The following is a 22,868-nucleotide window of genomic DNA, read 5'->3' as shown; positions in this document are numbered from 1 at the left end:
AGAGTCACGTGAACACGCTCGCCGGAAGTGGAATAGGTTGACAACAAGTGAAGTAGCTTTACTCAGCAGACGGATACCGGAGTCTCCCCCAATCACCGGAATCTCTCTCCTCCCCCAATCACCGGAATCTCCCTCCTCCCCCAATCACCGGAATCTCCCTCCTCCCCCAATCACCGGAATCTCCCTCCTCCCCCAATCACCGGAATCTCCCTCCTCCCCCAATCACCGGAATATCTCTCCTCCCCGGTACCGGAGTCTCCCTCCTCCCCCGTACCGGAGTCTCCCTCCTCCCCCGTACCGGAGTCTCCCTCCTCCCCCTGTCACCGCCTCCCCGGTACCGGAGTCTCCCTCCTCCCCCGTACCGGAATCTCCCTCCTCTCCCAGTCACCGCCTCCCCGGTACCGGTGTCTCCCTCCTCCCCCGGTACCGGAGTCTTCCTCCTCTCCCAGTGACCTCCTCCCCGGTACCGGAGTCTCCCTCCTCCCCCAGTCCCGGTACCAGAGTCTCCCACCTCCCCAGTGACCGCCTCGCTGCCCCGGTACCGGGGTCACACGCTGCCTCCCCGCCTCCTGGGTCTGGCATCCCCTGGCTAAACATATGAGTGTTTCACTGGTTGTCATCCGGCTGGAGCTTGCGGACCACTCCCCCCTCCCAGTGGGTTTCCAGTACCGTGCTGGTGAGTTCCCAAACCCACCAGGGTGAGTGGGGGTTAGAACCCCACTGTCATTGCAGGCCCCTGTGGCCGTGACAGGGTTAATCTGTAATCTCTCCAATTAAGTATATCTTTATATAGTGCCATTAATGTACACGGCGCTTCAGGGACATAATTACATAACGGGAATAAGCGCTTCAGACGTAAAAGTAACATTTAGGAAAAGGAGTCCCTGCTCCGAAGAGCTTACAATCTAATAGGTACATACATATACATTAGGAGGGCATTCTGGTAAGTGCGTCTGCAGGGGGGTCATGTTCGATGTATTGTAGCGGCCATGGAGCTACTCGTACGCTTTGTAAAGCAGGTGTGTCTTAAGGTGGGTCTTAAAGGTGGATAGAGAGGGTGCTAGTCGGGTATTGAGGGGAAGGGCATTCCAGAGGTGCGGGGCAGTGAGTGAGAAAGGTTTAAGGCGGGAGAGGGCTTTAGATACAAAGGGGTGGAGAGAAGACATCCTTAAGCAGAACGCAAGAGTCGGGATGGTGCATAGGGAGAAATTAGGGCTGAGATGTAAGGAGGGGCAGAAGAGTGTAAAGCTTTAAAAGTGAGGAGGAGAATTTTGTAATTGATCTGGGATTTGATAGGAAGCCAGGAGAGAGATTTCAGCAGGGGAGACGCTGAGATAGTAGGTAGAAAGAGAACACTCCTTATTACTCACTTATATTGGGTTTGAAGGAACGTTTATCAGGGAGAAGACCTGAATACCGATGTGCCACAGGCCACTCTGGCAGGGGAAGGGTTAATGGGGCCTCATGACCCCTCTTAAGGGGGACTCTGAAGGTGGAGACTCTTCTGCTTACTTTAGGGTGAGAGGTCTCTTTAATAGGGTGAAAGTACACGCATGAACTGATAGATGAGTGCTGGTGTGTCAGAGGACCCCCTGGCAGTGGGAGAGTTAATGGGGCTATTGAGGGTACTCAAGTTCAAGTTGGGGGGGATGGGGGGTGACTACCTGATTGTCCGCTTGCTTACATTGGAGGGGGGGGGGGGGGGAGAGTGAGGGATTTTGTTATACATCATCATACATTGTGTTAACAATGCTTTGTTATGTTGGGAGAATTGTTCAGTGTCTTTTTGTATTGACCAAATTAGTGTTTAATCACAAGGGCCTGTAATGGATGACAGAGCATTTATTTTTATTGAAGGGTTGGTGATCTGCAGGGTTATCAATGATGTACATTTGACTCTCTAAAGGACTTAAGGAGCTTGGTTACTATCTGGAGCAGTTTAAGGATAACAGATCTGCATTAAATTTAAGAAATGATTAATGATGATGATGCTTTTATTTATACCTTTCTATGCTCAAATAGTCCGGATGATAACACACTAACATTTTATACATGTGAAATCTTTGTTTGTGTGTGTACACATATAGATGCAAACACACAGATATCTGGTACATATTAGAAACACATACTTCACTGTTTAAATGCTTCTGTGTTAGACAAATATTACGTTTGTAAAATATTATTTTTTTTACAATGTCAGCGCTGCTGTATAATATAGTTTGTATAAAGCAATACATTAAAGAAAGGTGTTAGCAGTAATGTGTGCTGTAGTTACTTCATTCTTCAATGGAGCAGGATTGCAGCCCTTGGTGAAAAACTGGAGCTTTGCAGAGTAATTTGCAGTGAAGATGTGTCCAGGATCTTCTATTGATGCATTGCAGAGTTCGAGCAGCTGCGTGCTGCTCATAAAGACAACTGCATGCACTATAGGTGGTAAGACACCTTTTGGAACCAGACTTGGGTAAATTATGACTAATTTGGTATTCCAATGTCGGACGATAAAAAGGTTGTGTGTCAAAATTGCATTGAAAGAATTTTAGCTTTAATAAAGAGAATTTGATATACAGTATAACTCCTAGCATCTTCCTACGTTGTGTGAATAATGCTCACGTTGATTCTTTTCAAAGGTACCACAGTCTACAAATAAGCATCTTCTTTAGTTGAGACGCAACAACCATGTTATTTTCATTCTGTTGACAAACTGCTGATTGGTATTTTTGATTCTCCAATTCCCAATGGACAAAATGACAAATGTATTAATTCTATTACCTGGATTTTGGCAATAATTTGTACATTTACCTGTATGCTGTAACTGTCTGGCCCATTTTCATATTTTGCTATATGGCAGTGACCCCTTTCATTGAAAATATTTCTTGGCTACTGTATTATCATATTCCTTTTTTTTATTTTATATATTGCACTGACCATGTACACAGCGCTGCACATAGAATTATGCTTGCTCAGTAAGCCCCTTTCCTGAAGAGCTTACAATCTAATTGTAGTAATTAAGTGACTTGCCGAAGGTCACGGGGAAGCTGACACTGGGTATCAATCCTGCTTCCAAGCCAGTGACTTTACCACGGAGCTACATCTTCAGCGCGTCCTTTTTAACACGAGCGAAAGAGGATACATTGTTTTATAAGGATATTCTACTGAAGTGGTCTTTGGAAGTATTAATACTGCATTAATTACCGTCGTAAATATGGGGCAAAGTCTGGGTAAGTAGGGCATGGTTTGGGGTTTACTTGCAAAGTAGCCGCTTTTAGTGAATTTAGCTCTTTCCCTTACAGCAAATAATCCCACCTTTTTGGACACTTGTATAAGATGCAGAGTGAGTATCGGTGTAGGAGAGGGTGCCTGCATAGCCGCTTTCACCAGAGATGAGACTGGCTGGTGTCTTTCTATACTAATGAAATGCACACACACAATCACCTTAGTGAGGGAGTCAGCAGCTGCTACCAGAGCCCCCCCCCCCCTCTCGTGCATCCAGTCTCCCCTATCTCACCATCCCGTTACTGGGTGACGTTGTTTCCCCACCTCTGTGGCTGCCCTTAGCCTGGATATGAGTTTTTCAGTGGTTGTTAGGAGCTTGCAGACCATTTCCCCCTGCGAATGAGTTCAGTGCCTTGCTGGCCAGTCCTCTCCCACCCCCAGGATCCATGGACTAGCCATGGCAAACAGGAGCGGTATTGAGTATAACGTACCCCATAGGATGCAAATGATGGGATACAGGGTCATCTTTGTATGTCCCAATGTTGATGCTATATAAAGAAAGACACCATGTAAGTGGTATATTGGGAGACTTCCAGAGGCAGTAAGGGTGCGAAGGTGTAAGGCGTTTAGCGTCGCTTCGTAAATATGGCCATGCGCCTCCGGAAAATGTCCACGTAGGTTGCGCTGCTGCTGTGACCGCTCTGGCATGATGGGGACGTATTGCTCGCCTGGTTCCCCACCTTTATACAATGTGCAGGTGGCAATTCATGATCACATGATGTATCCATTTACAGAACCCAGTTACCCGAGGCTGCAGGGGGCCTGGCGCCTGTGCAAGTCCAAAGGATGATTTTCTGTGCCAACAGCTTCATTTTCATGTCTCTCCCCCACCCCCCCCCTCCAGCCACCGAAATGTCCGATGAAGAAACCAAAGAGAAAACGTTACGTAACGCCACGGCGTGCTTGGACGGGAAAGCGCCGGTGGAGAAGACGACGCTCATGCATCAGCACATTGGAAGAAGGGAAATGACGGACATGATTATTGAGACCATAGGTCCCAACCCAGGTACTCGTATCGCTCACGTTACTGCACATTTACCTTGTTTCAACGTTGTGTCGAAGGCGTGTGTTGTGTCGAAGGCGTGTGTTGTGTCGAAGGCGTGTGTTGTGTCGAAGGCGTGTGTTGTGTCGAAGGCGTGTGTTGTGTCGAAGGCGTGTGTTGTGTCGAAGGCGTGTGTGTTGGGTCGAAGGCGTGTGTGTTGGGTCGAAGGCGTGTGTGTTGGGTCGAAGGCGTGTGTGTTGGGTCGAAGGCGTGTGTGTTGGGTCGAAGGCGTGTGTGTTGGGTCGAAGGCGTGTGTGTTGGGTCGAAGGCGTGTGTGTTGGGTCGAAGGCGTGTGTGTTGGGTCGAAGGCGTGTGTGTTGGGTCGAAGGCGTGTGTGTTGGGTCGAAGGCGTGTGTGTTGGGTCGAAGGCGTGTTGGGTCGAAGGCGTGTGTTGTCGAAGGCGTGTGTTGTCGAAGGCGTGTGTTGTCGAAGGCGTGTGTTGTCGAAGGCGTGTGTTGTCGAAGGCGTGTGTTGTCGAAGGCGTGTGTTGTCGAAGGCGTGTGTTGTCGAAGGCGTGTGTTGTCGAAGGCGTGTGTTGTCGAAGGCGTGTGTTGTCGAAGGCGTGTGTTGTCGAAGGCGTGTGTTGTCGAAGGCGTGTGTTGTCGAAGGCGTGTGTTGTCGAAGGCGTGTGTTGTCGAAGGCGTGTGTTGTCGAAGGCGTGTGTTGTCGAAGGCGTGTGTTGTCGAAGGCGTGTGTTGTCGAAGGCGTGTGTTGTCGAAGGCGTGTGTTGTCGAAGGCGTGTGTTGTCGAAGGCGTGTGTTGTCGAAGGCGTGTGTTGTCGAAGGCGTGTGTTGTGTCGAAGGCGTGTGTTGTATTTTTCCAAAAAAAAGACGTTCTTTATTAAGTCGTTAATAAGTGCGGGTATCTGCTCTCTTGATACTTGACGGCACGGGGAATATGACCAATTGAAAGAAGGGATATGGGTCTGCATGGGGCAGTTTCCTGGCTCCCATGGCAGCCATCCCCATATAGGCCGACACTCCCAGTGGGTCTATGCTGTGTCTGCCCCCTCCAGTGTCTCCGGCAGGGCTCTCCAACTAGTTTTCCAAAGGGTCCGGTCCCAAAAGAAAGATTAGGAAGTGAAGGGCCACAAGTATTGTAAGTGAGGTTCGGTGTGATAAATTGCACTGCAATTAGCAGAGAGCGGGCAGTCCAATGCCCTTCTTGGCCACATTTGGTCTGCTGGCCGCCAGTTGAAGAGCCCTGATCTAGGGGATCTGTTCAGTCGGCTGTGAAAAGATCTTCCCCATGCCGGAGAAAAATATTATTTTCCTTGAAACAAGGAGACCTCTCTTGATTTCTGATGAAAGATAGGTGTCCTTTTGTATAGCGCCGCTGACCTGCACGTGCATTTCTAAAAGCAATTATATGCAATATTTAAGAAGGGTTTTCCAATCAGAAGCACAGACATTGTCGAAAAGAGATGGCAAGAAAATATGGAGAATTAAGTGAGTTAGCGTTAACCTGTTTGAAAGGGCCGCTTTGTTGCATTAAGACCCGTTGCCTAGTTGGTAGCACTGGTTCTCATCATTTGAACTGGGTCTTTATTAATAAGCTTAATGTAACCTATTCAGTTCACTGCATGGATCCTTGTATATTTCCTTGTCAGATCCCCAGTTATGTGCATCTTCTTCTGAGAAGGCGGCAGACGCGTCCGCGGCTCCTAACACACCCAGCGTGGATGAGCAGAGTAGCCGCACAGAGCCTGCCCCAGATTCGCCATCCAAGCAGCTACCCGAGCAGATCACGTTCTTCAGTGGAAACCCTTCCGTAGAAATAGTTCACGGCATCATGCACTTGTACAAAACCAAGTAAGCGCGCGGTCTCTGTATCATGCAGGAATCAGTTGTGTGTGTGTGTCTGTGTGTCTGTGTGTGTGTGTACACACACAGACACACACACACACGAGTGCTGCCTTCCTCTGCTTGAGCTTTACCTGAACCTGTTTTATCTGAAACTCTTGTGTGGCGATATTTGATATGTTTAATTATATCCCCTAAGACACGAACACCTCATTATCTGAGGAATGGGACTAGCCTTATACCACTGAGGCTGCATGTCCCAGGGGGTTTCTCGCTCTTCATGTTCTTGATAAGAGCAGCTAATATGCTAAATCCTAACATTTAGAGAAATGGTTTTTCAGACCTACAGTCTGCCACCCCTAATAAGACTTAGATCTTGTCTCTTGGAAGATATTTTCACCGGGATGTCCATGGGTTTAGCTACTTACCTGCCAATTCTTCTCATCCTATTATACTGTTTATAGAGAGATGTATGCCATTCTATCTATACTCCATCCATTGATCTGTATCTCTGCAGTACCAGACCTACTGTGTTAACACCTAGTATCAGATCTAACTGAGCTAACTTCTGAACATCATCATGATACAGGCGTATAACTATAACATCTGACCAAGTGCTTGACTTTTCTGCAGACTTTACAACAGCAGATATACATTATATCCAGTGTTCGACAAACCTATACATTTGCACGCCCCGGGCGAGTGGATTTAATATCGTGGCGAGCTCCTATTGGCCCAAGCAGCACACGTGTGGTACTAGGTGGCGAGTAGATTTTTTTGTTCGGCGAGTAGAATTTTGGTGATTTGTCGACCACTGATTATATCTATATCCAGTGGTTGACAAATCACCAAAAAATCTACTCGCCACACAAAAAAATCTACTCGCCACCTAATACCAAACGTGTGCTGCTTGGGCCAATATTTACTCGCCCGGGGTTAAATCCACTCGCCCGGGGCGTGCAAATGTATAGGTTTGTCGAACACTGTCTATATCTATATATCTATATCAGACTGCCTCCTATATCTCATGGTATTAACCTTTTGCAGATGATTATCTGCAAGCAGCCGTCTCATAGGGGAATGCTCTGTATTTTAAACATTTTATTTTCACACAATGTATATAAATATCACCTGCGTTGTTCTGCATTATAAGATTAAAACTTTATTATTTTGTTTTGTGTATGACCGCTTTAAATGTTCTAGTGGGTTTTGATTATCGGCTATTACGTACAGTACATAGTCTCAGGATATTCATATCCCTGGCTTATTATCAAAGTGGTAACCTATCTATTGTATACAAAGAATGCAATTTGGACACCTGGCGTGACGTCTGTGTCACGCATCCATGTTTTTCTATGTCCTGTTAGCTGAAACTCTTTCAGTCTTTGCTAGAACGCGTGGCAGTCTCCTGCTTGTGTGTGATTTCTCCTTTTCATTTTCTCTAATTATACATTTATCAGGAAACCCCGAGAAATGACCAAACCTGATCGTGCACGTGTGTTAAGTCTGAGTGTATATCCTACATACCTATAAAGTAATTGTTCACGGTAGGGTTTCCTTTTTGCTGTCCGTAAGACAGAGCAGTGGAAGCAGATAATGGAATCGGGAGCAGATAATGGGATCGGGAGCAGATAATGGGATCGGGAGCAGATAATGGGATCGGGAGCAGATAATGGGATCGGGAGCAGATAATGGGATCGGGAGCAGATAATGGGATCGGGAGCAGATAATGGGATCGGGAGCAGATAATGGGATCGGGAGCAGTGTTAATGTACGAGTAAAGCTTTATAATGAGATATATGCTTTGTCGGGGTGGAAATTCTGCCTTAACGCTTCCTGTAACCGGCCGGTGTTTTGAAACGGGTCTCTATAAAGCCCTTATCGCTTCGTAGTATGATGGGTGGAAGCTACTTCCGATGTACCGCTAATAAAAGACAAACGCGCGTAGAAACCCAGCAATCTAAATTGGCATCATGTATCCTGACCACCGCCTCTGCGTTTTTCTCAGTAAGATGACATCATTAAAAGAAGACGTCAGGCGTAGCGCCATGCTCTGCGTTCTCACCGTTCCTGCTACAATGACCAGTCACGACCTCATGAAGTTCGTGGCTCCGTTTAATGAAGTTATCGAGCATATGAAGATTATCCGGGACTCCACGCCGAACCAGTACATGGTGCTGGTAAAATTCAGCTCGCAGGTAACCGTTCCGAAAATACTGGGCCCATCCTACACGAGGCTTCTAGTGCTGGGGCGGCCAACTTCAGTCCTCCAGGGCCACCAACAGGTCAGGTTATCAGGATATCCCTGCTTCAGCACAGGTGGTGACATCATTGACTGAGCCACCTATGCTGAAGCAGAGAGATCCTTAAAACCTGACCTGGTGGTGGCCCTGGAGGGCTGTAGTTGGCCACACCTGATCTACTGTATAATAATGTTTTTGTAAAGGATGTTTTGTCGGTAACGAGGTATTTTGGTGGTGTTGCAAATGTATATGTGAATCTGGAGACGTGTTAACCCATTCATTGTGTTGTGGCAGCCATGGGGTTTGTAAGTAATTCCAGCTGGGTCAGAATGCCACCCGCGCTGCAGGGTGGGGGTCTGCTAAACCCTTTCTCCACTGGAATTGTCCCCTCTGCCATTTCCTAGTTGGCACTTATAAGGCCAATAAGCACGTTCATTATTAATGCTGCACTGTAGAGCATGGTCACTCGATAATCGGACTGAAACGTGAGCGTTTCAGTGCTAGCTTAATGCCAATGTATTGGGGGTTTTTTTGGGGTGGTGGGGGGGGGTAAATAATTAACTGTTTTTAAAGATGAAACCTATACATTTGGTGTTTTTGCTCCTGCCTGTGGAGGAAGTATAATCTGAGCTGCTATTCATGACTATTATAAGATTGAGCAATATCTTTTCTGACGGTTATATTTCTAGCAGTAACCATTTTGACTTTTTAATGAGATTTTTAACTATAAAACATTCATCTTTGCAAATTCAGTAGTGTTCCCCCCCCCCCCCCCCCCCCCAAGGAGCCACGTTGTTGGTAAAGCTGTATTTTAATTAGGCTATAGGGCCCATATACTCCATGCAGGCGATGTTTGCACTAGGCAAAGCCTATTTCTAGTCCTGTGCATTGCAGGCAAAGTGATTGAGCATTGGTACAAAACCAGTATATTCCAGGGAACACTGCTCCAATTTTGTGAATGAAGCCCCCCCCCCCCCCCCCCATTCAGCCTCAATATCATGTTACACGGGGACTGATCCGTTCCCAGTGACTGGCAGGGTATTCTTTCCATGTGACTGTAGCAACCATGGAAGAAAAACCCCATCACAAAGACTTTGTGTAGTGTAACGTTCTGGAGGGGAGGGCTGACCCGTGCTGGACATGTCCAGTGACCCGTGGCCGAGCCCAAACTGCTGTCGCTTCCTCTCCACATACAGTAGCTCGAGGGCCGAGCTCTGCTTCAGCGCAGCTGACCGTTCAGCAGGAGCACATACTAAACATTGCAAAACGTGGAGATCCTCTTCATACCTCGGTTGGAACGACTTGGGTAACTATTTTCTGATTTTTGTTCCCAGGCTGACGCAGATAGCTTTTACATGTCCAGCAATGGTCGTCAGTTTAACTCCATCGAGGAGGACGTTTGCCAGTTGGCCTACGTAGAGAGGGCTGAGGTATTCAAGTCTGAAGATGTAAGTACACTGTTTGTTCTAGGTTGTCTGCCTGGCATCATTTTAGTCATTCTGTACAATGATCTAGAACATTCTTCTTCTTATCCATCACTGACGGGGGTTACAGTAAAACGCGGCACACAATGGTCTAGAACAGGGGGGGCAAACTTCAGTCCCCAAAGGCCACCAACAGGCCAGGTATTGGGGATATCCCTGCTTCAGCACAGGTGGCATAGTCATTTGGACTAAGCCACCTGGGCTGAAGCAGGGGATATCCTTAAAACCTGACCTATTGGTGGCCCTTGAGGACTAGAGTTGGCCGGCCCTGTTCTAGATTCGTATGAATGGAAGTGAAGGCGTGCCAAAGCTTGGCCCCCCTTTTTTGGCTCTGGGGAAAGTGTTGGTTTACCGGATGTCTGCTTTAGGGTGCCAGCCTGCCGGTGATGGACCTGACGGAGCTCCCCAAATGCACGGTGTGTTTGGAGCGGATGGACGAGTCGGTGAATGGGATTCTGACGACGCTTTGCAACCACAGTTTTCACAGCCAGTGCCTGCAGCGCTGGGAGGACACCACGTGAGTGCCCTGGTTATTTAGGCCCTGTCCGCTGGCTCCGTGCACCTGTCTGTTTTCCTTGCTTACTGGCGTCATAACCACACACTGGATTTCTGATTTGTAAGTGCAAGTTTTTGGTCTGTCGGCTTCCACGCTCCTTGGCACAGAGTCAGCGCTGGGGGGGTCAGGCGGCCTAATACACACCGAAGAAAGGGTCGTTCTAGGGCAGATTGCGTCCTACCCTTCAAGGGAGCTCGGGCGTGACCTGAACGGAAGTTTGAGGCCCCCTACCCTCCCCCTCCTCCTCCTACCCTCCCCCCTCCTCCTCCTACCCTCCTCCCCTCCTCCCCTCCCCCCCTTCTAGGGAGTTCAGGCGCTATCTACACAGAAGGGTGAGGCCTCCCTCTCCTCCCCTCCCTTCCTCCCCTCCCTTCCTCTCCCTCCTCCCCTCCCTTCCTCTCCCTCCTCCCCTCCCTCTCCCTCCTCCCTCTCCCTCCTCCCCTCCCTCTCCCTCCTCCCTCCTCCCCCCCCTCCTAGGGAGCTCGGGGCGCGATCTAAACAGAAGGGTGAGGCCTCCTCCCCCTCTCCCCCTCACTTATCCTCCTCCCCCTCCCCTCCTCCCCTCCCTTCCTCTGTCGGAATCGGAGGGCCCGTAGGCCTGTGACTCCCTCTGGTCCTCAAACGGTTAAAGCAGCGATTCTCCCCCTCCCTCCCCAGGAGCCTATATGACTTTAGCTTGTGTAATGTTAGTAACTGGCCCCCCCGCCCCGCGCAGGGTTTTATTAATCTATAGCCTTCTGAGGTTACCATGGTAACCTTTAGCCTGCACCAGGCTCTGGGGTGAGCTCCATTTTAACCTCCCGGACGCTTAATATCTCAACCGCTTCTATCTCCTGGAAAATAAAAATGGCGTTTGAAAGGGCAAGAGGAGATCGCCAACAATGGCGATCGCTGCAGACCGCCGCTCTCATGCAAGTACCCCCTTATTTACGCCAGCCTTCATAATGACCATCATTTCCCTGGTCCTGTGAATTCAATGTGTGAAATCTAGCGGGGCATAAGGTGGTCTCTCTCCCGTGTTACAGGTGCCCGGTGTGCCGGTACTGCCAAACCCCGGAGCCAGTGGAAGAAAACAAGTGTTTTGAATGTGGCGTTCAGGAAGTAAGTTGAAATTCGGAAAGCACATTCTCCCCCCCTCCCCGTAATGTACGTGTGTTCAGAGCGCGTGACGGAGACGGCGTGTGGTCGCGTGTACGATCCAATGCATACATGTTGTAGAGCAGGGCGCTCAACGCCAGTCCTCAGGCACCCCCCAACAGGTCAGGTTCTCAGGATGTCCCTGCTTCAGCACAGGTGGCTCAATCAGTCCCTCAGTCTTTGACTGAGCCGCCGGTGCCGACGCTGGGATATCCTGAGAACCGGACCTGTTGGGGAGGCTTCAGGACGGGAGTTGCGCCCCTGTTGCATAGCACACGTTACTGTTTATACACAGTTACTGTTTCTGTGACTGAGAGTACACATGAGCTTTATCCATAAGCATAATATGGTTGTTCTTGGAGTATGTCTTCAAAGATCAAACGCCGGAGTAAGAGGAGACTCGGCACAAGCTGAAGCCGATCGCTCGTCGCCCGCGAGGGTCACGAGACCCACATCCCTCAGATTTGGTGTGCCTTACAACTTGCATACATGCATACATACAGTCATACATACAGTCATACATACATGCATACATACAGTCATGCATACATACATACATGCATACAATACATACATGCATACAATACATGCATACAATACATGCATACATACAGTCATACATGCATGCATACATACATGCATACATACAGTCATACATACATCATGTTTGTATCTGCTCGAATGCATCAACTAAAGGGAGCACAGTAGTCGCATATTGTATAACCGTCACAATCCAGGTCGTTTTAAGTGCCGTTGGCATTCCGCGCGTGTAACATATTGATGATAAAGAACAAATAGCGGTGCACAGCGAAAAGACTTGAGGGCCAGTGCGAGACGCAATAACACATTCAGTTTAAATCGAGCCACATCTCACACAAGGAGGCAAAATAAATCCAACGCGTTTCGCACAGTCGCGCTTTGTCAGAGTTCAGAGCAACGGTAAAGAAACGTTGTATTGCAATGGCAGGAGGCCTGGGCTCTGAGGGACCCGTGCTGCTTACTCGCTGAGAAATACTGCATTATTTCATCCCTAGGGCATGAAATAAAGCCAGTCCTGTAACATTGTATCCTATTGCACTGTTTCTTTGCTCCGGTAGAACCTGTGGATCTGTTTAATCTGTGGGCACATCGGTTGCGGACGATACATTAGCAGACACGCATATAAACACTTTGAGGAGACGCAGCATACCTACGCCATGCAGCTAACCAATCACCGGGTCTGGGACTACGCGGGAGGTAAGCCGGGACATTTAACCCATACCAGGAGCTGGCGCATTTCATGTTTTGCATGAGATTCTTGGCAGGTTGTGATGTCGTCTACGGGACAAACCCAGGAGTTCTTTGTGGATTAAATGATAGTTTGTAGACCTCAGTGGTCTCTTGTTCAAGTCTCCATGATGGTTCCCAGATCCTGCAAACGGTCTCCACTTCTCCAGCTGCTGGAATTTTCCGCTCCAGATTTTGCATAAAGAATTGTTTAAATCTCTGCGACTGGTTCTTTCCCCGGGATGTTAATGCCCACATATAAGTATTTATCTTTATGCATGTCCTAAATGTATAATGTCAGCGGGCAGTGCGTTGTGCAGTGCGTTGTGCAGTGCGTTGTGCAGTGCGTTGTGCAGTGCGTTGTGCAGTGCGTTGTGCAGTGCGTTGTGCAGTGCGTTGTGCAGTGCGTTGTGCAGTGCGTTGTGCAGTGCGTTGTGCAGTGCGTTGTGCAGTGCGTTGTGCGTTGTGCAGTGCGTTGTGCGTTGTGCAGTGCGTTGTGCAGTGTGTAACCATGCTGGTGAATCTTATGCAACATCATTGTGATCTATCAAGGGAAGAACTGCTGCAAACAATTAGGCCCAGATCCACAGAGGTCTGTTATTGGCTTAATGAGCCCCCCCCCCCCCACTTTCCCGTTTTCTCCCTCCCCCCCCCCCCCTTCCCCATCTCCTCCCTCCCCCCACCCCCTCCTCCATTTTACTAAGTCTGGTGCCATTCTTTGCTGGAGTTTCACAGCCGGGAGACGCCAGTAAGTGACCCCCCTGTGTGTTTCCAACTACAGATAATTATGTCCATCGATTGGTTGCAAGTAAAACAGATGGAAAAATAGTTCAATATGAATGCGAGGGGGAGACCTGTCAGGAAGAGAAGATCGATTCTCTGCAGCTGGAGGTAAGACCGATTCTGTGTTTCATACACTCCGTGTGCCACGCACCCGTGTTTCATACACTCCGTGTGCCACGCACCCGTGTTTCATACACTCCGTGTGCCACACACCCGTGTTTCATACACTCAGTGTGCCACACACCCGTGTTTCATACACTCAGTGTGCCACACACCCGTGTTTCATACACTCTGTGTGCCACACACCCGTGTTTCATACACTCCGTGTGCCACACACCCGTGTTTCATACACTCAGTGTGCCACACACCCGTGTTTCATACACTCAGTGTGCCACACACCCGTGTTTCATACACTCCGTGTGCCACACACCCGTGTTTCATACACTCCGTGTGCCACACACCCGTGTTTCATACACTCAGTGTGCCACACACCCGTGTTTCATACACTCAGTGTGCCACACACCCGTGTTTCATACACTCAGTGTGCCACACACCCGTGTTTCATACACTCAGTGTGCCACACACCCGTGTTTCATACACTCCGTGTGCCACACACCCGTGTTTCATACACTCCGTGTGCCACACACCCGTGTTTCATACACTCAGTGTGCCACACACCCGTGTTTCATACACTCAGTGTGCCACACACCCGTGTTTCATACACTCCGTGTGCCACACACCCGTGTTTCATACACTCCGTGTGCCACACACCCGTGTTTCATACACTCCGTGTGCCACGCACCCGTGTTTCATACACTCCGTGTGCCACGCACCCGTGTTTCATACACTCTGTGTGCCACGCACCCGTGTTTCATACACTCCGTGTGCCACACACCCGTGTTTCATACACTCCGTGTGCCACACACCCACGTTTCATACACTCCGTGTGCTACACACCCACGTTTCATACACTCTGTGTGCCACACACCCGTGTTTCATACACTCCGTGTGCCACACACCCGTGTTTCATACACTCTGTGTGCCACACACCCGTGTTTCATACACTCCGTGTGCCACACACCCGTGTTTCATACACTCCGTGTGCCACACACCCACGTTTCATACACTCCGTGTGCCACACACCCGTGTTTCATACACTCCGTGTGCCACACACCCACGTTTCATACACTCCGTGTGCTACACACCCGTGTTTCATACACTCTGTGTGCCACACACCCGTGTTTCATACACTCAGTGTGCCACACACCCGTGTTTCATACACTCCGTGTGCCACACACCCGTGTTTCATACACTCCGTGTGCCACGCACCCGTGTTTCATACACCATGTTTTTCATGTACTACTGTTTCCAAGCCACTTGGACCCCTGTCCAGTACTGCCTCGGAGATCCGATAGAAGAACATAGCACACTGCACACCCTCGTGCATCAGTTTCTTCTCATTATTCAAACGAATGATAAGTAACAGGACACCGGTAATATATCCGTGGCGGTGAATAAAATCCAGAGTATATTCCGGTTACTCCTCCTGTATATAACGGGTCCCATACACTCAGTCGGAAGCGGTGTATATTCCGGTTACTCCTCCTGTATATAACGGGTCCCATACACTCAGTCGGAAGCGGTGTATATTCCGGTTACTCCTCCTGTATATAACGGGTCCGATACACCCAGTCGGAAGCGGTGTATATTCCGGTTACTCCTCCTGTATATAACGGGTCCCATTCACCCAGTCGGAAGCGGTGTATATTCCGGTTACTCCTCCTGTATATAACGGGTCCCATTCACCCAGTCGGAAGCGGTGTATATTCCGGTTACTCCTCCTGTATATAACGGGTCCCATTCACCCAGTCGGAAGCGGTGTATATTCCGGTTACTCCTCCTGTATATAACGGGTCCCATTCACCCAGTCGGAAGCGGTGTATATTCCGGTTACTCCTCCTGTATATAACGGGTCCCATTCACCCAGTCGGAAGCGGTGTATATTCCGGTTACTCCTCCTGTATATAACGGGTCCCATTCACCCAGTCGGAAGCGGTGTATATTCCGGTTACTCCTCCTGTATATAACGGGTCCCATACACCCAGTCGGAAGCAGAGTGTACCCAGTAACGAGAGAATCTCTGAGAGACTCGTACTTGTTTAAAACGCACGTTTGTTGGACAAAAAGATAAAGAATTACACAAGTAAAATATTCAATTTTTTTGCTGTATATTGGGTTTTATCATTTTGTCCAATAAACGTGTTTTATCCCAGTGTTTCTCTGTCCTGGATATACTGTCCTGTTTTGGGCGTCCATTATATATATATCTATCTTTGATTGCAAAATGACGCATTGCTTTATTCCAACATTATAATGCTCATGCTGTTTTTACGCCATTCTGTTCTGGGTGAAACTACATGTAATGGGGGTTAATACACGGAGCTATCCAGCTGATTCCTGTGACTTTCTATGTGCTAACATTTCTATGGGAGGTGCTAAGCAGGTAACCGTTGCCAAATGACTAAACCTTTCGCAATTTCTCACCATTACTGGACTGTCCTTGGTAAGCAATTCCGTATTGTACACCATATTGGGACATCATTTAATAGGACCGCTCGGTGCACTGCAGTCTTTGCATTAACATTTCCCTACATCCGCTGATTCGTACGCGATGACACGTGTGGCACTTTGATGACCCCCCGGCCAATGAATGAGCTAAGCCAGTATCTTCTGGATTTATGGACCCGGCGTGACCTCACAATGTAACTGTAGGGTTTCTCAACTCCAGACTTCAAGACACCCCCCCCCCCCCCCTCCTAACCCCCAACCGGTCAGGTTTTAAGGATATCCCTGCTTCAGCACAGGTGGTGCAGTCTTTGACTACACCACCTGTGCTGAAGCAAGGGTATCCTTAAAACCTGACCGGTTGGGGGGGGCTCTTGAGGACGGGCGTCGAACCCCTGCTGTAGGGAATTTCTATGTCCGCAGATCTGTGGAAGATCTATCCCAGGGGTGCACAGATGTCCTGCGCTGCGTCCCCCTTCCTGCTCTCCCCCTGTGTCGCGCCCCCCACTTTGCGCACCGCTGGCCTATCCAACGCCTTTATTTGCTAAAACCAAAATGTCACGTAAATAAGGGAAAACCCCGGCGGGCATCGAATACTCCGCTTTCCATGTAATTAAAGGGCGCGCAATCCCACCCTGCACCAACGGGGTTAAAATGCCTCAAATGTGCAACAGCTTTAACAATGTCTTACTCTGCACAGCGAGGGCGCTGAAGGCGGTGGCAACATGTGTGGGTTCCCATCGCCCTGCAAACGTGACGCGCAACATATGTCATGTTAAATACTCCCTCACCCGTTGCACGTCTCATCTCCTAGATTGTAAGCTCCTTGGGTCAGGGGTCTCCTTCCTCTTGTGTGTTTTTGTCTGAACACGTGTACTCTTTGTCATGCAATGTTTATTCCACCCTCCCACCTTTGTGCTGCGCCGTGGAATATGTTGGTGCCATTCAAATAAACTTGATAGATGCCATTGTGCTCAGGGGAGGCCAGCTCCGGTCCTCAAGGGCCAGCAACAGGTCCGGTTTTGAGGATGTCCCTGCTTCTGCACAGGTGGCGCAGTCAATGATTGAGCCACCTGTGCTGAAGCAGGGACATGCTGAAAACCTGACCTGTTGCTGGCCCTGGAGGACCAGAGCTGGCCGCCCGTGTGCTACGTGAGCACAGATCATTAAGAGCACAGTTCTGCTTGAGTAGGTCTGACGTGGTTTTCCCGTGTGCTTTGGCTGCAGTACTCCTACCTACTAACGAGTCAGCTGGAATCGCAGCGCATATACTGGGAGAACAAGATCGTGCGCCTGGAGAAGGACACGGCCGATGAGGTACGTCACGCCGAGGAATCTGCGGGGCCTGTGACACGGGGGACCCCTGGGTTATTCAGCCTTTTATTTGTAGAAGCACTTTCACACGCGTCGGCCCTCTTGACATATTTTGTTTGTTTTATTTGGGCATTTAGAAAATGTGAATTATTTGATATTTTGATATTATAAATTGATATAAAGTAATTTTTTTTTTTTTAAATGAGTGGTACACAGACTTAATTTTGAGTAGTTCTTTGACCCACATTGATAGTTACATAGTAGATGAGGTTGAAAAAACACACATCCATCAAGTTCATCCTATGCTAAATTTAGACGACAGATACTTTTTCCTATATCCGTATTTACAGTATATTGATCCAGAGGAAGCAAACAAAAAAACCCCAGTGACACATTATCCAATAATATCTCGTAAGGGGAAAAATAAATTCCTTCCTGACTCCAAGAATTGGCAATCGGATTACTCCCTGGATCAGCATCCTTCCCATGTATACTTATTTGGTATATCCCTGTATACCTTTCCTTTCTAAAAATATGTCCAACCTTAATTTTTCTTTAAACAAATCTATTGTATCTGCCATCACAGTCTCCATGGGTAATGAATTCCACATTGTAACTGCCCATCCACAGTTTGTCTTTAATAGTTTGACATTTGTGAGGCATTCGCCTATTTTTGGGGTGATTTCCACGATGAGCCTGATCCCAGAAAGCCCTATTCAGATATATTCACAGTTTAATGCGCCCGTGCACTAATGTTTCCACGGAAAGGTCACTTTCTAACATAATAAAGCCGGCTAAACTCCGTGGCTCTTGCTCCCCATTTCTGACCCTGCCCGGGATTGGTAAAGTCGCGATGCTGGATGCTATTTATCGACCACCGATCCCGCGGTAAATTCCATTGGCTTGAATGTCGGTTACCGTTAAACGATACTCTGCATCGCGACTTGATGAATCCCGTCCTATATATTGGTGCTTAAAAATCACATACCGGGTTTTTTTTTTCCAGTATTATAAAAAAAAATGGTGTGTGGACATTGTTAATTTACTTTAATATAAGTGCTTTGTCCAATTAACCCCTTCCTGCCCAATAACTAACAATATATTGCTGCAAACTGGTTCCGTTGGCTTGTGTAGAGCGGTATAGTAAGTATTCTGTCATTGTATACCTCCAAACGTTCCATTTTATAGTGTGTGTGTGTGTGTGTGTGTGTGTGTGTGTGTGTGTGTGTGTGTGTGTGTGTGTGTGTACATATATACATGTTTGTAACCCATGAAACACTTGCTGTAAAAGCTGTCACCATGGTGACCTGACAGTGGTATCCGTGGCACACGTGTATGTGGCCGTTGGTCTCATTACCCTTCTGGCGGCAGAGGGATCTGTGGTGCGATTCTTGGCGGTGACCTGTCGGTCTGTGGCAGCGATATGGTTCGGGGGCTGAGCAGATGATGTTGATGCATCCAATATTCCCCTGTGTTCCCAGATTACGAACATGAAGGCTAAATTTAAGGAGACGATAGATAAGTGTGACAGCCTGGAGCACCGGCTGAATGACCTGCTGAAGGAGAAGCAGGCCGGCGAAAGGAGGTATGTTAAAGAGGCAAAACATTACAAATCCTATCGGGCTTGTTACATTATTATTTTTAATGAATCCGTTCTGTAGAATTAATGCTGTCTGCATTTGTTTTTTAAACTAACACAAATAATAAAAACAATGACATTAGGAATGTATTGTATGTTGCTACCGCAACCATTCAGAAAGTCAGATCCACTTCCTCTGTTGAAACAACTGGCTCACACACCTTTTTGAGTTGTGCACTTTGGAACATGGCAACAGATCTGTGTGTGATACTTTGTTGCTAAACAGCAGACTTTTTTTTTTTTTACAGCTTTCTGAGTAATAGATAATGTGTTGCAGTGAGTAATATAATGTAGCATTTCACAAACTGCAGCACACAGTTAGAAGGGCGGCCATTATGTTAGCCACACAATCAGGATTTTGACAGATTTTAGAACAGAAGCACCACACCATTGCCAGCTTGGGTGCGAATGTAGAATTATACATTGTCACACGCTTTACATATAAAAAGTGGGGAATGTAGTATTGCTGCTTTTAAGTATTGTTTGTTTGTTTTTTTAAGTTCATATTGTTTAAAAACATTAAAAAAAATGCCTTAAAGACATAAGGGCATTAGAATTTCTTCAAAGGGTGAATTTTAAACTTTACTATTTCCGTTAACATCGCACGTGCGCAAACTCCCCCCCCCCCCCTTGACAAGCACACCCACACACATGCGCGCGCACACACCCTCACCCACACACATGCGCGCGCACACACCCTCACCCACACACATGCGCGTGCACACACCCTCACCCACACACATGCGCGCGCACACACCCTCACCCACACACATGCGCGCGCACACACCCTCACCCACAACTTGATCACTTGTTTGGTATGTGTTATAAAATGACCTAAACAGCCCGGTTTGTGTCTCCAATTGGAAGGTGCACCCAACTAAATGCCAAAGTATCGAAGCTCTCTGTCGAGCTGAAAGAAGAGCAAGAAATGAACAAATGCCTGCGAGACAATCAGGCGCAGCTTCAAGCCAAGCTGCGCGAGGAGGAGAACACGCGGAAGGATTCCAGCCAGCAGAAAGACACGCAGCTCGCGGAGATGCGCGAGCAGCTCCGCGACGTCATGTTCTACCTGGAGGCGCAGCAGAAAATCAACCAGCTGCCAGCAGAGGCGCGCCAGGAGATCCAGGACGGGCAGATCAACGTGGCATCTTCCAGTTCTCCTTCCGCGTCCGGGAGGCTGCCAGCCAGGAAGGGGCGCGGGAAACGAGGCAAATAAGAATTCGGGAAAGGTCTTCACCCGGGAGCCTCCAGACGCTGAGATGAGCGTCGGAACGCGGCCTGGAGAGAACAACAAATAAAACCTTTTGAATGGGGCAAATTGAACTTGGCTAGAATGAGCGTGGCCTGTTTCCGTGGCGGAGATGTAGGCAATGCCAATTATATTATTTGTATCTGTCAAATGACTCTCAGATTTTCAGCACCGTCGGGTTCAGTTGGGATTTTTAAGTCCTGCCCATAAGCATTCTGGGAATTGTAGTCCAGACTATTCAGGGGTGCAAGTCAAAAGCTTGTCCAGGCGCAAACTGACATTAGTTAGAAATGATTATTACAGTTAGTTGTAGTATGCAAAGTTTGCTGGAAATAGCCACATGTTGTACTGGTGTGGGAGAGCCTAAAGCAGAAGTTCCACTTGTAGCACAGAGAGTGATATCCCCAGCATGCCTGACACTTACTGGGGATTTACAGGTTAATGCTCCCAGAATCTGAGGATCACACAGAGCACGTATGCCATGGGTATCCTGGTTATTAATAGGAGGCGGCCCTGTCCACTCTCTAATAACCAAACACCACCACCTCATCTAATTATATTATATACACTGCACTTGCATACTTGTGTTGACATGGTTTTCTAGGGAAAAAGCCGCCACTCGTATTTCTGTGTGTAGAAATACCCTCCCAAAACGATTGCCCCGTTTCAGAAACATGGGGCAATAAATACATTTGGTTCTATTTATTGAACCAATTTTGTCACCGCCAGGGATATCATAGTAATTTATATTGTCGTTTCCTTTGGGTGTTCCAAGTATAACCTACTGAGTTTTCAGTCTCCCGTATTACGATCTCCAATGACTGCTTTGTAATAAGAGTAGATATGAAAGTATATTACACCCTAGGTGACACATGCTATAATGTAGAAATGTAGAATTATTTGCAATCTTGAGGTAGCGTTTCCAGTTGCCATTGAACATATCGTGGTTGTAGAAGTAAAACGTATTAAGTGCATTTTTGGTAAAAACTCACTGAATGCATTTCCTGATATTCCTACTGGGAAAAAACCCATGAAGTGCCTATTTAGTCAGAGTTACCAAAACATAAAAATCTTTAAGTAGGATTTTGAAATAATGTCAAAAAGAACATGTTATCGCCTTTTCCTCAGTACTCAAAGAATGTAGTTAATTACTTTTACCTCTACAACGAGGATATATTGTGTATTGTGTGTTCAGGACCCTTGCATGGATACATACAGCTAAGGTTCGTCTTCATTATATTATTTCTTGTGTAGTTTTCTCCTCGCTGTCTGAAACGTGGAGAAAAAAAAAGTCCAGATTAAATTAACAAAACAACTTTTTGTTTTTTTGCCCATTTTAGTACTTGTTCCAAATTTTCATTACCTGCTTTCTTGCATCCGGTTGTAGGCGGTGCATAGAACAGATCCTGTATTTGGCTGAGATTATATTGGTGCAAAGGAAAGTATATTATTTTGTGACTTTGCCCCACACCTCTGGATTGTCCTTTCTCCCCACACCCCACCGGCCCCTCATCCCTCATCTCTCACCTTCTCAGCACTTCCTTTAAATTGCAGTAGCTCCAAGGTACTCGCCCCTTGCGTACGCACTTACCAGAACACCGTCCTACTGTCGTCTCTAAGTTATCCCCACTTACCACTTAGATTGTAAGCTCTTTGGGACAGGGACTCCTTTTCCTAATGTTACTTTTATGTTTTGATGCGTTTATTCCCATTATGTCTCATATTATTTTGTTGTCTGACTGCTGTGAAGCGCTGTGTGTATATAGGTGGCGCTGTGTGTGTATAGGTGGCGCTGTACAAATAAACATATACATACAGATTCCAGTTTGATTGGAAAGGAATAATTATGCAAGTATAGGCTTTTGTTCCCCGAATTCTATTGTTTAAACTTGCAGTGCACTTTAGGTCCCCAATGCCAACAAAGATAAGACATTGGGATGTGTAATAATTATTAGCGGTATATTGGGGCAGTGTAATAGCGGTGGAACGGGGCGGTGTAATAATTATTAGCGGTGGAATGGGACGGTGTAATAATGATTAGCGGTGGAATGGGGCGGTGTAATAATGGTTAGCGGTGGAATGGGGCGGTGTAATAATGGTTAGCGGTGGAATGGTGCGGTGTAATAATGATTAGCGGTGGAATGGGGCGGTGTAATAATGGTTAGCGGTGGAATGGTGCGGTGTAATAATGATTAGCGGTGGAATGGGGCGGTGTAATAATGGTTAGCGGTGGAATGGTGCGGTGTAATAATGATTAGCGGTGGAATGGGGCGGTGTAATAATGATTAGCGGTGGAATGGGGCGGTGTAATAAAGATTAGCGGTGGAATGGGGCGGTGTAATAATGATTAGCGGTGGAATGGTGCGGTGTAATAATTATTAGCGGTGGAATGGTGCGATGTAATAATTATTAGCGGTGGAATGGGGCGGTGTAATAATGGTTAGCGGTGGAATGGGGCGGTGTAATAATGGTTAGCGGTGGAATGGTGCGGTGTAATAATGATTAGCGGTGGAAT

General features: G+C 47.6%; 1 protein-coding gene and 1 long non-coding RNA gene across 4 annotated transcripts in view; one reads left to right on the top strand and one right to left on the bottom strand.

The window, feature by feature from the left end:
• The first annotated feature begins 12 nt into the window (after positions 1–12).
• On the top strand, positions 13–22,177 carry BRAP (BRCA1 associated protein). Its single transcript, XM_075568179.1, has 12 exons — positions 13–676; positions 4,118–4,279; positions 5,925–6,126; positions 8,126–8,315; positions 9,695–9,808; positions 10,213–10,361; positions 11,426–11,501; positions 12,635–12,773; positions 13,585–13,694; positions 17,379–17,468; positions 18,947–19,050; positions 19,972–22,177. The coding sequence occupies exons 1-12, from the start codon at positions 598–600 to the stop codon at positions 20,318–20,320; spliced, it is 1,764 nt and encodes a 587-aa protein (XP_075424294.1). The 5' UTR covers positions 13–597; the 3' UTR covers positions 20,321–22,177.
• The window catches only part of LOC142464727 (uncharacterized), a 40,404-nt gene continuing 39,009 nt past the window's right edge, over positions 21,474–22,868 (bottom strand). For all 3 annotated transcript variants that reach the window (XR_012787708.1, XR_012787706.1, XR_012787707.1), the window contains one exon: positions 21,474–21,622. This is a non-coding gene — a long non-coding RNA (uncharacterized LOC142464727). The remainder of the gene's footprint in view (positions 21,623–22,868) is intronic.

The sequence above is a fragment of the Ascaphus truei genome, chromosome 13, assembly GCF_040206685.1.
Source record: "Ascaphus truei isolate aAscTru1 chromosome 13, aAscTru1.hap1, whole genome shotgun sequence".
NCBI lineage: Eukaryota > Metazoa > Chordata > Amphibia > Anura > Ascaphidae > Ascaphus > Ascaphus truei.
The sequence above is the reverse complement of the archived record's forward strand: the minus strand, read 5'-3'. Positions and strand labels throughout refer to the sequence as shown.